The sequence below is a fragment of the Choloepus didactylus genome, assembly GCF_015220235.1.
Source record: "Choloepus didactylus isolate mChoDid1 chromosome Y unlocalized genomic scaffold, mChoDid1.pri SUPER_Y_unloc2, whole genome shotgun sequence".
In the NCBI taxonomy this organism is placed as follows: Eukaryota; Metazoa; Chordata; class Mammalia; order Pilosa; family Megalonychidae; genus Choloepus; species Choloepus didactylus.
The window spans coordinates 1679077-1691857 of record NW_023637625.1 but is presented as its reverse complement, the minus strand read 5'-3'; the positions used below and the strand labels follow the sequence as shown (position 1 = coordinate 1691857).

The 12781-nt window shown below is 40.7% G+C and overlaps 1 protein-coding gene across 1 annotated transcript in view; it reads right to left on the bottom strand.

Moving 5' to 3' along the window:
- Nucleotides 1–12577, bottom strand: part of LOC119525949 (dedicator of cytokinesis protein 11-like) — a 57454-nt gene extending 44877 nt beyond the window's left edge. Inside the window, 6 exon segments of the mRNA XM_037824727.1 lie at nucleotides 650–796; nucleotides 1714–1787; nucleotides 2619–2742; nucleotides 2814–2892; nucleotides 6717–6835; nucleotides 11731–12577. Of these exon segments, the coding sequence (XP_037680655.1) occupies nucleotides 650–796; nucleotides 1714–1787; nucleotides 2619–2742; nucleotides 2814–2892; nucleotides 6717–6835; nucleotides 11731–11910 (723 nt within the window). The 5' untranslated portion in view covers nucleotides 11911–12577.
- Between the last annotated feature and the right edge of the window lie 204 nt (nucleotides 12578–12781).

The following is a 12781-nucleotide window of genomic DNA, read 5'->3' as shown; positions in this document are numbered from 1 at the left end:
AGAGGGAGTGGAAAGAAGCAAATAAAAACTGCTTGTATTGCAAACCCATAGCAGCCCTCTGCAACAAATCAAATATTGTTATTTGCCCCCTGCATATTGATAAGAGTAAAATATAACAGTGATAAATGTCTTTCATAACCCTAGGGATTTCTGGAACTTCTCAAACACAATAAACTCACTGACCAAAATTTGTACCATTTTCAATTACATACTTCATTTACAACATGTAAACTGTAGTAGATATCAGCGAACAAGTTGCTTTAGTTTAAGAGTTGCAAACTCAAAGGCCCAGAGGGGTCAGAAAAGCAACTTAACTGTATAAAGAGGGTTAAGGTAATACTAAGGAGTGGACTGTGGTAAATTAGAAAGCACATGCCCCATCCTAAGGCATTCAAATTAAAATACTATGAAAAGTTTTGTATAAAACAAATGAAACACGTTCGCTGGCCAAGCCACCTGTGTGGGACTTCTGATTTAACTCAGTAGCCACTGGTGGTGGGGGGGTTTAAATCAAACTCAGAATGATCAACTCAAGCAAAAGCACTTCTCCAACAGCTTTAGAAAGACCTGAGTTTTTAGAAAGCAGGCATTTGTTTCCTTTGGCTTTCAAGACTAACATGTTATTACGTTCAGGCTGCCTTTAACTCACCTTCAGGAAGCTAGCCAAACTATAATTGACATTTCTGGACTCATCAGGAATCTCTCCATATCAAATAGTCACATGTGGAATTATTGCGAGAAGCAGTGAATGTAAGACATGATGGTATGCCTCAGGGAACCTCTGGCCTCTAGGAAGCTTAAATTAAATAGGCATAGAAAAAAGTCAGAGATCTAAAATACCTAAATCAACTGCCATTTTTACTCGTAAACATGTTCCATATATAACATGTTTTTTTATCTGGAGTATAATCATTCTCCCAACTTCAAAATGGCACTGCTAGTTTAACATATACCTTATTCTAGATCATTACAGGAACTATCTAGACCTCTAAGAATATAACTGAGTGAAATTATCAGGAAAAATGGGTTATTCTGGCCCAACTTTGGAATATTATGTTCCTGAGATGCAGACACATCCCAGTTATTCATTCCGTGTTTTTCCTGATACATACAGTATGCATGTGTCTCAATTTCAGTTAAACCAATTCTATGAAAATTCTGATTAAAAAACGATAAATATGAGGTGAATGTTTTTTACTTCATACGTCTTAGTTTTAAGATTCCTATAATTAAGAAAATTTGTTTGTACCTGTAAAACAACTTTAAAAAAACAACTAAATGTATGTACCATATTTCAGGAACAGATCTATTGTATAAAGGGTTTTTAACCTTGTATATTACTTAGACCTTTCTAAGAGAAAGGTTATTTCTGATTTGGTACTTGCTCTACTTCCAAATGATTATTTTCAACACGGACATTTTAAAACCACAACTCAAAGGCCAAGACTAAGAGGTAATAAGACTCACTGGCAAATAATTTTATGTAAGAATCTATGTGGAAGACTCTGCACGTTAGACTGAAAACACATGAACTATCAATACCACAGATTTATGCAAATACACCCATTTGTGGGTGGGGGGCAGGTAAGCAAAGTTGAAAAAACTAAGGGCAGAGAGCCCTTAACTATAAAAGAGGATATGCATGTCATGGCCATCTGTGAGTAAAATCAGCTTTCTTTGTCTAGGTTAAATATTATTCTTGAGTCTACTTACCTCAATTTTATTTTCTTCCAACAAGTACGTGGCCATCGACTTCACAATAATGTCAAAGAAAAACCATGAGTACTAAAACATATAAATAGATAAAAATCAATCTTTAATAGTTATCCAAATCTGTGAAGCTTAGCAAAGTACGACAAATTAATACAGATCTTGTCTCTGAATGTTAATAACAACTTCAGGTGAGTGTGACTCTGTACCAAAGTCCCACAGAATACTTCCAAATTGTTATTTGGGGAAACAAGATAATATTGTACCTCAGGGCTGACTTGTGATACACACAGGGTGTGATGGCAATATTCAGTCTAGTGAGGAGGGGGATTCTATTGCTGACATTCCTTAGAATTTCCCATACATGATGAAAATGAAGAGCAAGCCAACTTTTAGTTGATTTTCTTATTTTAAAAAATTTTCTACAGACAATATTATTACTGCTTGCACTCAGCGGTAACCCTAATCCTGCCTTTGGTATGACATTGGAGCCAATATAAGTAGTATATGTGTTTGCCTACACAGGGTAATTTGAAAGGCACAAGGGAAGCTTCAAGCAACTATATTCTCAGATAATGGAAATTCCACCAGTAAGTAAGATACATAATAAAAATAATGACATTAATAAGAGCTACCATTTATTGAGTGCCTAATATGTGCCAGAAACTATGCATTAAATGCTTTATTTATGGTTCAGAAATAAGGAATTCCTCAGCAAGGCTCAGTAAGTGGCCCGACATCACAGAACTAGTGTGTAGTGGATACAGGATCTTAACCCAGGTCCATCTGATCCAAAATTCCTTCCATGATACACTGGACTGAGAGCAGGGTGCTGGAAGGGTGCAAAAGGCTGCGTGGAGAACTTCAGGAAAAAGACATGGTCCCTGTTGTGTCCTGTTTCCTTCCCTTTAGCAGTTTGTTTACTGCTAAAAAGTCTGCAGACTGCTTCAATATTGCTATCATCATAGTAGCCAGAGTTTCATGTATCAGCTGGGCCTGAGGAGTGCTTTGTTTTTCAGGTCGGAAGCTATACTACAAGCAAAGAAAATGAACTGTGAGACAGAATTGTCACATAATATAAGTTGTTCAGAAAGAAAGCTTACTCCACGTATCTTTATGAAGGACCTTAAATAATTATCCAAGCCTTCTTCATGGCACTTTGATACAATACGTAAAAGAACCCTGAAACAACATTCACAAAAGCCAGCATGTCATGCTACAATTAATTACCACTGTTTGACTGTTAAATAAGATCATTTCTAACCTGAAGTATTTAACACTGCCTGAATATTAAAAGCATGGATGATTGCATTACGTGTCATGCTAGTTTGGTCTAACACAGATTTCAGCATCTAACATGCTGAGGGCCTTGTAAAATGCAGTTTCTGGCTCAATCCAGATGTTTCATCTCCTTTCTAAAATCTCTGTATTCATTTTAAGTACAGCCATATCTACTGTGTGGTAAAAGACTTCAAAAGGTTAATATTGAAATCCTTTTTAATGAGAATAAAAGGAAATACAAAGATAAAATGAAAAGCATGTCAACAGATGGGGGAAAAGGGAAGGGAGACACAGGAAAGCAACAATGATATGAACTAAAATTGGAGGTAAATATAAAACTCATAGAAAGTCTTAAAATTAAGAGACTAACAAGGGTTCTCAAACTTTAATGTATCTCAGAATTACTTGGAGATAGGTGCTTGTTAACAGATTGCCTGGCACCCAATACCAGACTTTGGAGGTCGGGGTGAAGCTCAATTATTGGAATTTTAAGTAAGTTTCTAGGTGATACTGATGTTGCTGGTCTGGAAACCACAGAACCACTGGACTAGAGTAATGCTGCTTAGATTTTTCTACCAGACTACCCCCAATGGCAGAGGAGGACAAATAGTATGCAAGAGTGTATAGGTTGAGGTCTGGTGAGAAAGGCTGTGGCAACAGCAGATACAGAAAAGCCAGAAACATTCAGAACCGAGCTCACCAGTTCTCTGAAGTCTCCTGTTTTCATTTCAAAATTCAGGTACATTTTACATTCTAATCCAAAATATAAACATGTTTGTTTTCATATAAAAAGAATACTCCCTTAATCTCTTGAACAAAAATTGATGGTTTAGTGCTGTTCTGACCAATGTGAGAGCCACTAGTCACATGCGGCTAGATGAAGTATAATTAAAAATGTAGTTCCTCAGTTGTACTAGCCACATTTCAAGTGCTCAATAGCCATAGGTAGCTAGTAGCTCCCATACTGGAGAACAAAAGGGTAGAACATTTCCATCATTGTAGAAAGTGTGGAGAGCCGTCTCCCGGGACGGGCATAGCGCATGCGCTGTAAACCTGCTCCAAAGTCCCCCCGCCCATCGAGTGGTGCCAAGATGGCGCCCACATCCTGCTTCCGGCTTCTGATGTATGTAACCACCCGCTGTATTCACCAATCATGCTTGTGTGCGTGGCGTTAGCCCATTGGATACACGCAAGGTTTATAAGAAAGTTCCCGGGCAAAGCTCGGAGAGACAGCCCACAAGGAGCCGTACCTGACGGCCGCATCGAGGTTGTTCTCCCCCGAGGTGTCTCGCCCCGGGTGGAACCTGTAAAGATGATGATTGCCTAGTTCCATTAAAAGTTTATCTGCTTTACCACCGCGAGTCCTGAGTGATCACAAATGCTCCGGGTAAGACGTTGTCCGCACCCTCTCTCCCCTTATTTCTCTGGTCCCCATCGCCGGCCGACCGGGGACTCGAGGCGGGGCGGAGAGAGCGCCGGACAAGTGGTGGCCCGTACGGGGAACCTCATTCGCGTTCCCCTCGACCCGACGGAGACGTGCTCCCGGGATCCGTGGCTTGACTTCCGCGACTGATCACCGCGAGAAGGTAAGCACCCCTTTTTTTTCGTGCGAGGACTAGGGCCCGTGGGCGTTCAGGTAGCCCCGGGGACTCGGAAGAGCTCTCCGAGTGATTAAGAGATAGTGCCGACTGCAAGCATGGGGCAGTCTGGGAGTTCACCCCTATTAACCCCCTTAAAGACCCTTTTGAAACAGCGGGGTATCTCAATTAAGAGAAGTTCTCTCCAGCGATTTCTTGATGATGTGGCCACTTTTGCCCCCTGGTTTCCTTGTTCTGGCAGCCTTAATCTGCCCTCTTGGATATGGGAGACTGTTAAGGGCCATATTGCTCCCTCCACGTCACAGTGGAAAGGCCCTGACCCGGTGCTCGGCTGGGCCGGAGGCTCTGTTTGTGTTTTTCCCCAGGAACCAGGACGTCAACCGGTGTGGGTTCCGGAAAGACTGGTGGGAACCGTGGCATCACCTGGGGAGGCCGGGGAGCAGCTGTCAGAAACGCCAACGAATATACGGCCTGGGCCATTGGACCAAGCCTCCGGCCTTCAGGGACTTGAGAACATTAGGGAATTGAAGCCTGTTAGTTTCGACCTTTCCACACTGGGCGAGACTGTAAAAAATCTGTGGGACCAAGTCACCTCTTGGTTCTCTTGGCCCAATTTGACTAATTGGATTCTCTTGATGGTGGGACCATTGGTGGGATTAGTCATTGTTAAATCTTTGCTAGAACGCCTGTTTCAAGCGCGGCAGTACCGTGTTACCATTATGATGGCTATGTCCTCCACCTTTGATACCCCCAACAGCGACCATTCTGATGGCCATACCCCATCCTGGCCGCCTCGGGCGGGGCACTCGGGAGCGAGGTTTGTAGCTAAGCGCGCAGCTATGTCCCGGGTATAACGGGCGACGCCAGCAGTCATAATTTTTGTCTCAGGTAGGTCCCTAAGGCAGAGTCATAGTTGTGGCCAGACCTGACTCTAGCCAATGCATAGGGACGCCTAGTGACGCCTCCGACTCTGGTTAATGCTATCCCTGCCCCCGCCTTTGTCCCCCAGTTGCAAGGCAAAGCACTGCAGGGAGAGTCATGTTGTTTCCAGCTCACGGACTCTCCTGTCTCCATATGAGGTGAGCATTCTGGTCGGTGCTAGAGGCTCCGCCGCTAAATGGCTGAGACCTAGTCCAGACTCCCCAAAGCACCGGAACAAATTGTGAGCCATCTGGGTTCACGGGAGCACACTCATCACTGGGGACACTGGGTCGATATAAATAATAAAGGGGGAGATGTGGAGAGCCGTCTCCCAGGACGGGCATAGCGCATGCGCTGTAAACCTGCTCCAAAGTCCCCCCGCCCATCGAGTGGTGCCAAGATGGCGCCCACATCCTGCTTCCAGCTTCTGATGTATGTAACCACCCGCTGTATTCACCAATCATGCTTGTGTGCGTGGCGTTAGCCCATTGGATACACGCAAGGTTTATAAGAAAGTTCCCGGGCAAAGCTCGGAGAGACAGCCCACAAGGAGCCGTACCTGACGGCCGCATCGAGGTTGTTCTCCCCCGAGGTGTCTCGCCCCGGGTGGAACCTGTAAAGATGATGATTGCCTAGTTCCATTAAAAGTTTATCTGCTTTACCACCGCGAGTCCTGAGTGATCACAAATGCTCCGGGTAAGACGTTGTCCGCACCCTCTCTCCCCTTATTTCTCTGGTCCCCATCGCCGGCCGACCGGGGACTCGAGGCGGGGCGGAGAGAGCGCCGGACAAGAAAGTTCTACTGGACAGCACTGGTATAGGGCAATGGTTCTCAAACTTTATCACATTATGGAATCACCTGGGAAACATTAAAATAAAAAGATACCAGAGATGTTGATTTATTTGGTATGAAGTGTGGTCTCAGCATAGACATTTTTAAAGCTCCCCACCCCCACCCCAAGGTGATTCTAACATGAAGAAAAGTTGTAGAACCTCTGGTGGAGGAAGATACACCAACTTCATCCTGTGGCTTCTGAAACCATCTATTCCTAGGGATACACATCTCCCAATCTGAGAAGAATGAAACCAGAGAAAGCTGAAATTATGTGTCTAAATTTGGGATCATTTGGAAGAAAAATTAATGTTTAAAATGCAGAAACTCAAAAGAAAGCAAAATTTGCTTCTTTGTATAACAACAAAACTCACACAGTGCAGTTGATAGGAACGTCATCTTCATGGGTTATATTTGTGAGAACTCTGAAGAGTTGCATAAGAATTACAGGTAGAAACTGTATCACGACTTGGATCTCCATGGCATGCAAACACTAAAATAATTCATTATTAGTTATGAGAGCAAACAGAAATATGATATAATTTGCAAATGTGAAGCACAACAAAAAATTACGTAATGAAAAATATATTCACTAGAATACAGGCTCACTGGAATGTGAGTTTCATGGGACAGGAGACTCTTTCATTAATTGTTTTATCCACACCTCTACTTTGCAATCGGAGTTTCTTAGTTTATTTTATATTTAATTAAATGCTTTACTTAAATGACAAGTACAACTGGGATAAGTAAGTTTGGGAATAAAGACATCTGATTTTCAGTTAATCTAGTGAGAAGTTAAGTGGGATTCAATAAGGAGCACTCCTTCATAATTGGCTTCATACCATCTACAAAACTGAAGCAGTGTTCCACTTTAACATCTTCGTATCACATTTCTTCAAAATGTTAACACTGTCTCTACTGATAGGTGTGTCATTATTATCAAAAAGGTAAAAAACGTGTTCATATATACACAGAAATGGTATGAAGAACAAAACTTGTAAAAACAAAACAAAACAAAAACTAGGATTTTGCCAAACTCTTCTCTCCCCATTCATTTACTCACTCACTCATTTAATCAACCAGCCAACCAACATAAAAAAGAAACAAACCAACCTTGCTGAATGCCTTAAACATCTTCAATGTGCAGTGTGAAGGGAAACAGAGATGGAGAAAACAAGTCTCTATACTTAAGGAGCTCACAATTTATTCTTCACAATTTCCCTTACTTTTGCCCCATCTTTCTGTCATTACTCCCACTACCCCTTTTCAGAACTCTATAACTCATCTCCAAATCATTCTATTAAATTTCTGTGCAGCTTCTCTTCAATTAGATGCCTAAAAAACTGTCTCTAGCTCAAGGAACTCATGGTCTAGACTTCAAATTGTCCCTTCCTTTTGTGGCCCTCTCTCTCTTCCTCACTGCCATCATCACCCCTTTGCATGAACCTCTTATCTATAACCAAAATAGTATAACAATTTTCTGGCAGGTCTCTGTACAGTTTCTCTTTACTCCCAATATATCCAACTCAACTCTCACTTCCAAATTAATCTTCAAATACTAGTTACATTAGGCCACCTCCTGCCAAGATTTGTTTTCTGCCTACCTTACTACCTAGGGCAGTGGTTCTAAACCAAGAGTTATTTTGCTCCTACCCTCCCAGGGGACATTTTGGAGTCATTTTCAGTTGCCACAACTGGGAGGGGGGGGCGGTTTGCTATTGGTAGAGGCAAGTGCTGCTGCCAAACATCCCACAATGCACATAACAGACCCCCACAACAAAGAATTATTCTATCCAAAGTGCCAGTAATATGAAGGTGAAAAAAATCCTGATCTAGGAGAACTTCTAAGTTACTTAAGACTCAACCTACATTTTCAACCTGAATCCTCATCATTGTTCTTCACAAGGCCAAACTGGTGTCATTACTGCTCCTTGAATATATCATAAGCATTCCTGCATTTGTGCCTTTGGTCAAAGTGTTTTGCTTTTTTTGTTTGTTTGTTTGTTTGTTTTGCCAAATCCTAGCCACCCTTTCAAGTTAAGTTCAAACCTCCACTTCAGTGAGAACACTCACTCACTCCTCCAACAAAGTTGTACCGAATGACTGTGTTGAGCACGTCAAAAAGACATGGTTCCTACCATCAAGCAGTTCACAGTGTATGGAAGACGACGTGGAACTAAATCATTGCAATACAAACAGTAAATAGTACAACAGAGGTATATACAATATGCACAAGGGGAGAAACAACTAAGTCTGCAAGTGGCTGGAGGATGGGCAGATAAGGCCTCAGAGAGGAGGGAGGTTAAGGTAAGTACGATAATGGCAGTTAGAAAAGAAAACGGGCATTTCATGTAGAATTGATCTCCCTGGTACCAGAATTGCACTTCTGCAATTTATTCGCAACCCAGCTGCCATTTGTTTTTTCAAATGCAAATTAGATGATGTCATTTCCTCTTGTTAAAAACAAACCAAACCAACAACAACAAAACTGTCAAAGCCTTGCTTCCCTTGCTTACATGTCCCCTGCCTATCTCTACAAATCATGTCATGACACCTGTTAGCTATTGATTGTGCTCTAGCTACATCTTTTCTTTTTTTCTGCCCTTTAAGCGTGCCATATTAAGATGTCTGCACCTGCAGCAATATTCTATCATCCTTTTACATAGTTTTATTACCTATGGCTGTCTTCCTCATACTGGTTTCTTTTCAGCTTGAATGCCATCTCTTCAGACATGTCTTCCCTGACAATTCTATCTAGAATGCACTCCCAGCCACATTAGATCCCATTAATCTGTTCTATTTTCTTCATGGCATTCATCACTATCTAAAGTTACTTTTTTTTATCTGTCTACTCCAACTAGAGCAGGTATTTGCCTGAATTGGCCCTCATTATATTTCCAGGACCCAGAACAATGTCCAGCCCATAGTAGGTGTTCAAGAAACATTTGATGAATGACTGAATGAGTAAAATAAGGAACCAAAAGGTAAGATAAAGCTAGGAGCCTTCTAGACTTCAGTGATTCCTCAATTCGCTGACACCATAGCACTTTACAGTCTGTATCATGCACTTAATATTTAATCACATATTGTTTTGGAACATTATTTGTATTGCTATCTTATATTGCCAATGAATTTATGTATGTGCTGTCTCTCCAATCAGGCTGTAAGATATCCCTACCAACAATGACCCAAAGTTAATTTCTGCAGGTGCCATGACATTTAGGAAAACATTAAGTAAACAAGAGCTCACCAAATAGATAATCAATGTGTTGATGAAACAATGTAATGTGCAGAGAAAAGAAACAGCAAGACTTGCTAGAAAGAACGTGGGATTAGGAGTCAAGAGACATGTGCCAAAGGCTCAGCTCAGCTCTGCTACTAACCAGATGAATGACTACAGGCAAGTCACGTCCACTTGGGCTTCAGTATTTTCTCATCTATAAAAAAGAACTCTAGAATCCCTTTCAACACTAACATTCCATACCAGAGCTTGGCTATTTCTGTAATCACATAGCATTTCACTCACTGCCACTAAAGGGCAAGAGTAGGTCATAAACATATCATAAAACCCACACCCTTAAAAACATAAATACGAATATATTTTTTCCCATTTTAAGAGTAGCAATATATGAAAACGTTGTGTTCCATTCCTTCTTGTTAAAACTTTTTACAAAGCTCTGTCACTGAAAAAACCAGTGACTTTAATAGACAAAGCATACATATATATATATATATATATATATACACACATACATACAGCTGGAGTTCTCTTAGCCATTACTGAGGAAAGGATTTGAAAGTTAGATGACAATTATACTTCTTAATGGTGATTAATAACAATAGCTGCCATGTATTGACTGTCTCCCTGCTTTCACGCTTGCCTTCTAACAGGGTATTTTCTATATGGTAGGCAGAGTGATACTTTTAAAACCAAGGTCAGATCATGTCACTCCTCCCTGCAATCTCACTTAGAATACAATTCAAACTCCTTACTATGGCTTATGAGGCCTTACCTGACTAGCTCCCTAGCTACTTTCCAAATGTAACATCCTATCAGTCTGTTCATCAGCCACACTGGAAACCTTGCCATTCCTTGAACACACCAAGCAAGCTCCTCAGGGTCTTTGTACTTGCTGTTCCCCAACTCTTCCTCCAGAAATCCACATGGCTCCCTCATTTCCTTTAGGTCTCTGCTCAAATGCCCCCTTACCAGAGAGATCTTCTCTGACCACTTTATCTAAAACCAGAGCCCATTTCTCTCCCTATTTTGTTTTTCTTCAAAACACTTATCACCTGACATAGCATATATTTATTCATCAATTTGTTTATAGCCCAACTGCCCCAACCAGAAAGTAAGCTCCTTAACAACAGGGATGTTGTTTCTTTTTTTCACTTCTATCCCTAATATTTAGAACAATGCCTATCATCAGAATCATTCAATATTTAAGTGCTGAGTAAATGGATGATTATTATATAGCAGATACTCTGTTTAATCCTCACAACCACCTTATAGGATGGGTATTATTATTATTATTATCCTCATTTGAGAGCAGAAGAAACAAAAGCTTAGAGAAGTTAAGTAATTTGGTTCAAGGTCAACCACAGAGCTAGTGACAGGTTTGGGACTCAAACTCAGTTTATGATTTCCAAACTCCTACGTTTTATCTCATGCCACACTACCTCTCTGAAAGAAATGGACATTTCTGTTTCCCAAGAATACCCTTAAGTAACAGCATATGCCAGAAGGGAAATCCTGTAGAAGCTTCATTTGAAGTCAAAATTCCTCAGGTATGCCGTGGATAACTCACTAAAGGAGCAACCAATAGAAGACCGCTACCATCAGCAAGGTCCTAGGATGTGCACTTCAGTCCTAGCACATGGGGAATAAACAGTCTCAGGTTCTTTATACATTTGATAAAATAAGGTGTTCCTTAAGACTCTCCCCTATGCAACATGCTTATTTCTCTCTTTAGCTGACCGTTGTAATAATCTTTCACTCATGGAACACAGGAGCCATTTCACATTTTATTCCAAGCAAAAGTGATTCTGTTTCTTCTGGCCCTTTTCCCCATTGTATTTTCCACCTTTACTGGGCACTCAGAAAGAATGAAAAGACCTGAAAGATCAATTTATGGAACTGAAACATTTTCATGAGATTTTTAAAAATGTGATGTCAAATCCTAGCTATAACATTTTCTTCCTAATGTAGCAACTCTGATGTTTGCTTCCAAACAGCCACTTGATGGAAAAGTACATAAGAGAAAGTGTTCTCCTGAGAATACACAGCCAAAGTTATTTTAAAGCGTTAGTTTGATTTTTTCCCACATCAAAATGGCAACAGAAAGGCATGAAAAGCAAACATTTCTCAGAAAGCTGCTGCACATTTACCTTTAAATATTTAATGAGCTCCTCTGGAACTTCTTTAGAGCCTGACTGAATCAGCTGGCAATGATGGAAGAATTTGTGCACATGCAGATCCTGGAAAACAGATGGAAACGGGCATGTGAAATTTGATTCATTATCCTCAAATACAGGCTCTCTACCTTTCCTTCCTCCCACATCTTGCATCTTCCATATCTCTCAGGTATTCCAACACTCAGACTCAGCAGTTGTGGCTACCAATGGATGTGTCCATGTCCCAAAGCTCTTGACCAGCACACAAAGCAGCAAAATCAGGTAAATTTGGCATATACCTAAGCACACCAGGTAGGCTACAATTTATGCCCAACTAGTCAAACATTCATTTAATGCCTTTTTTGACTAGTGTATTCTATGAAGAAGGGTGTAAATCTGACAGTTGGACCACCTCTATATTTTAATGAAATGAGAAGGAATAGAGTTCTGACAGGTGAAGAAAAGGTAGCAGCAGGGAATTACCAGAACAATCATCTCAGGCATTCAATGCTCAATTTTACTACAGCCTTTCACTGTTAACTGAGTCCAATGATCTTATATGGAATCCACATACACTGCTTTTGGAGACAACATGGATTATATCAGGAATTAGAATAATGAAATTTGGATTTTGACTTGGTTTCTCTATTACCTGTGTGACTTTGGGTAAGTCACCTAACCTCTGTATCTTCATCTATAAATGGGGATAATAGCCGCCACATCTCAGAGTTTTGAAAGCCTCAAAATCCCAGTAATCAAAGGATTTTGTAATTTGAGAATTATCATAAAATTTGAGGTATTATTAATAATGTTATCGCTAATTAGAAAGTCTTTCAGGCCACAACTTCTCTAAGACCGTAGGAATCAAATGCAGTTTATTTTAATCAAGAAATAAATTCAGGTATTAAAGCTGACAAATTCAGATGATGCAACTTACTTCAGAGTGAATGGTAGACTCTAAGTGGCTTTTAATCTTTAGCAAAGGCTTTGCACCATCTACCCACTTAATATTCACATTAGATTGCTCTGACTAGAAAATATAGAC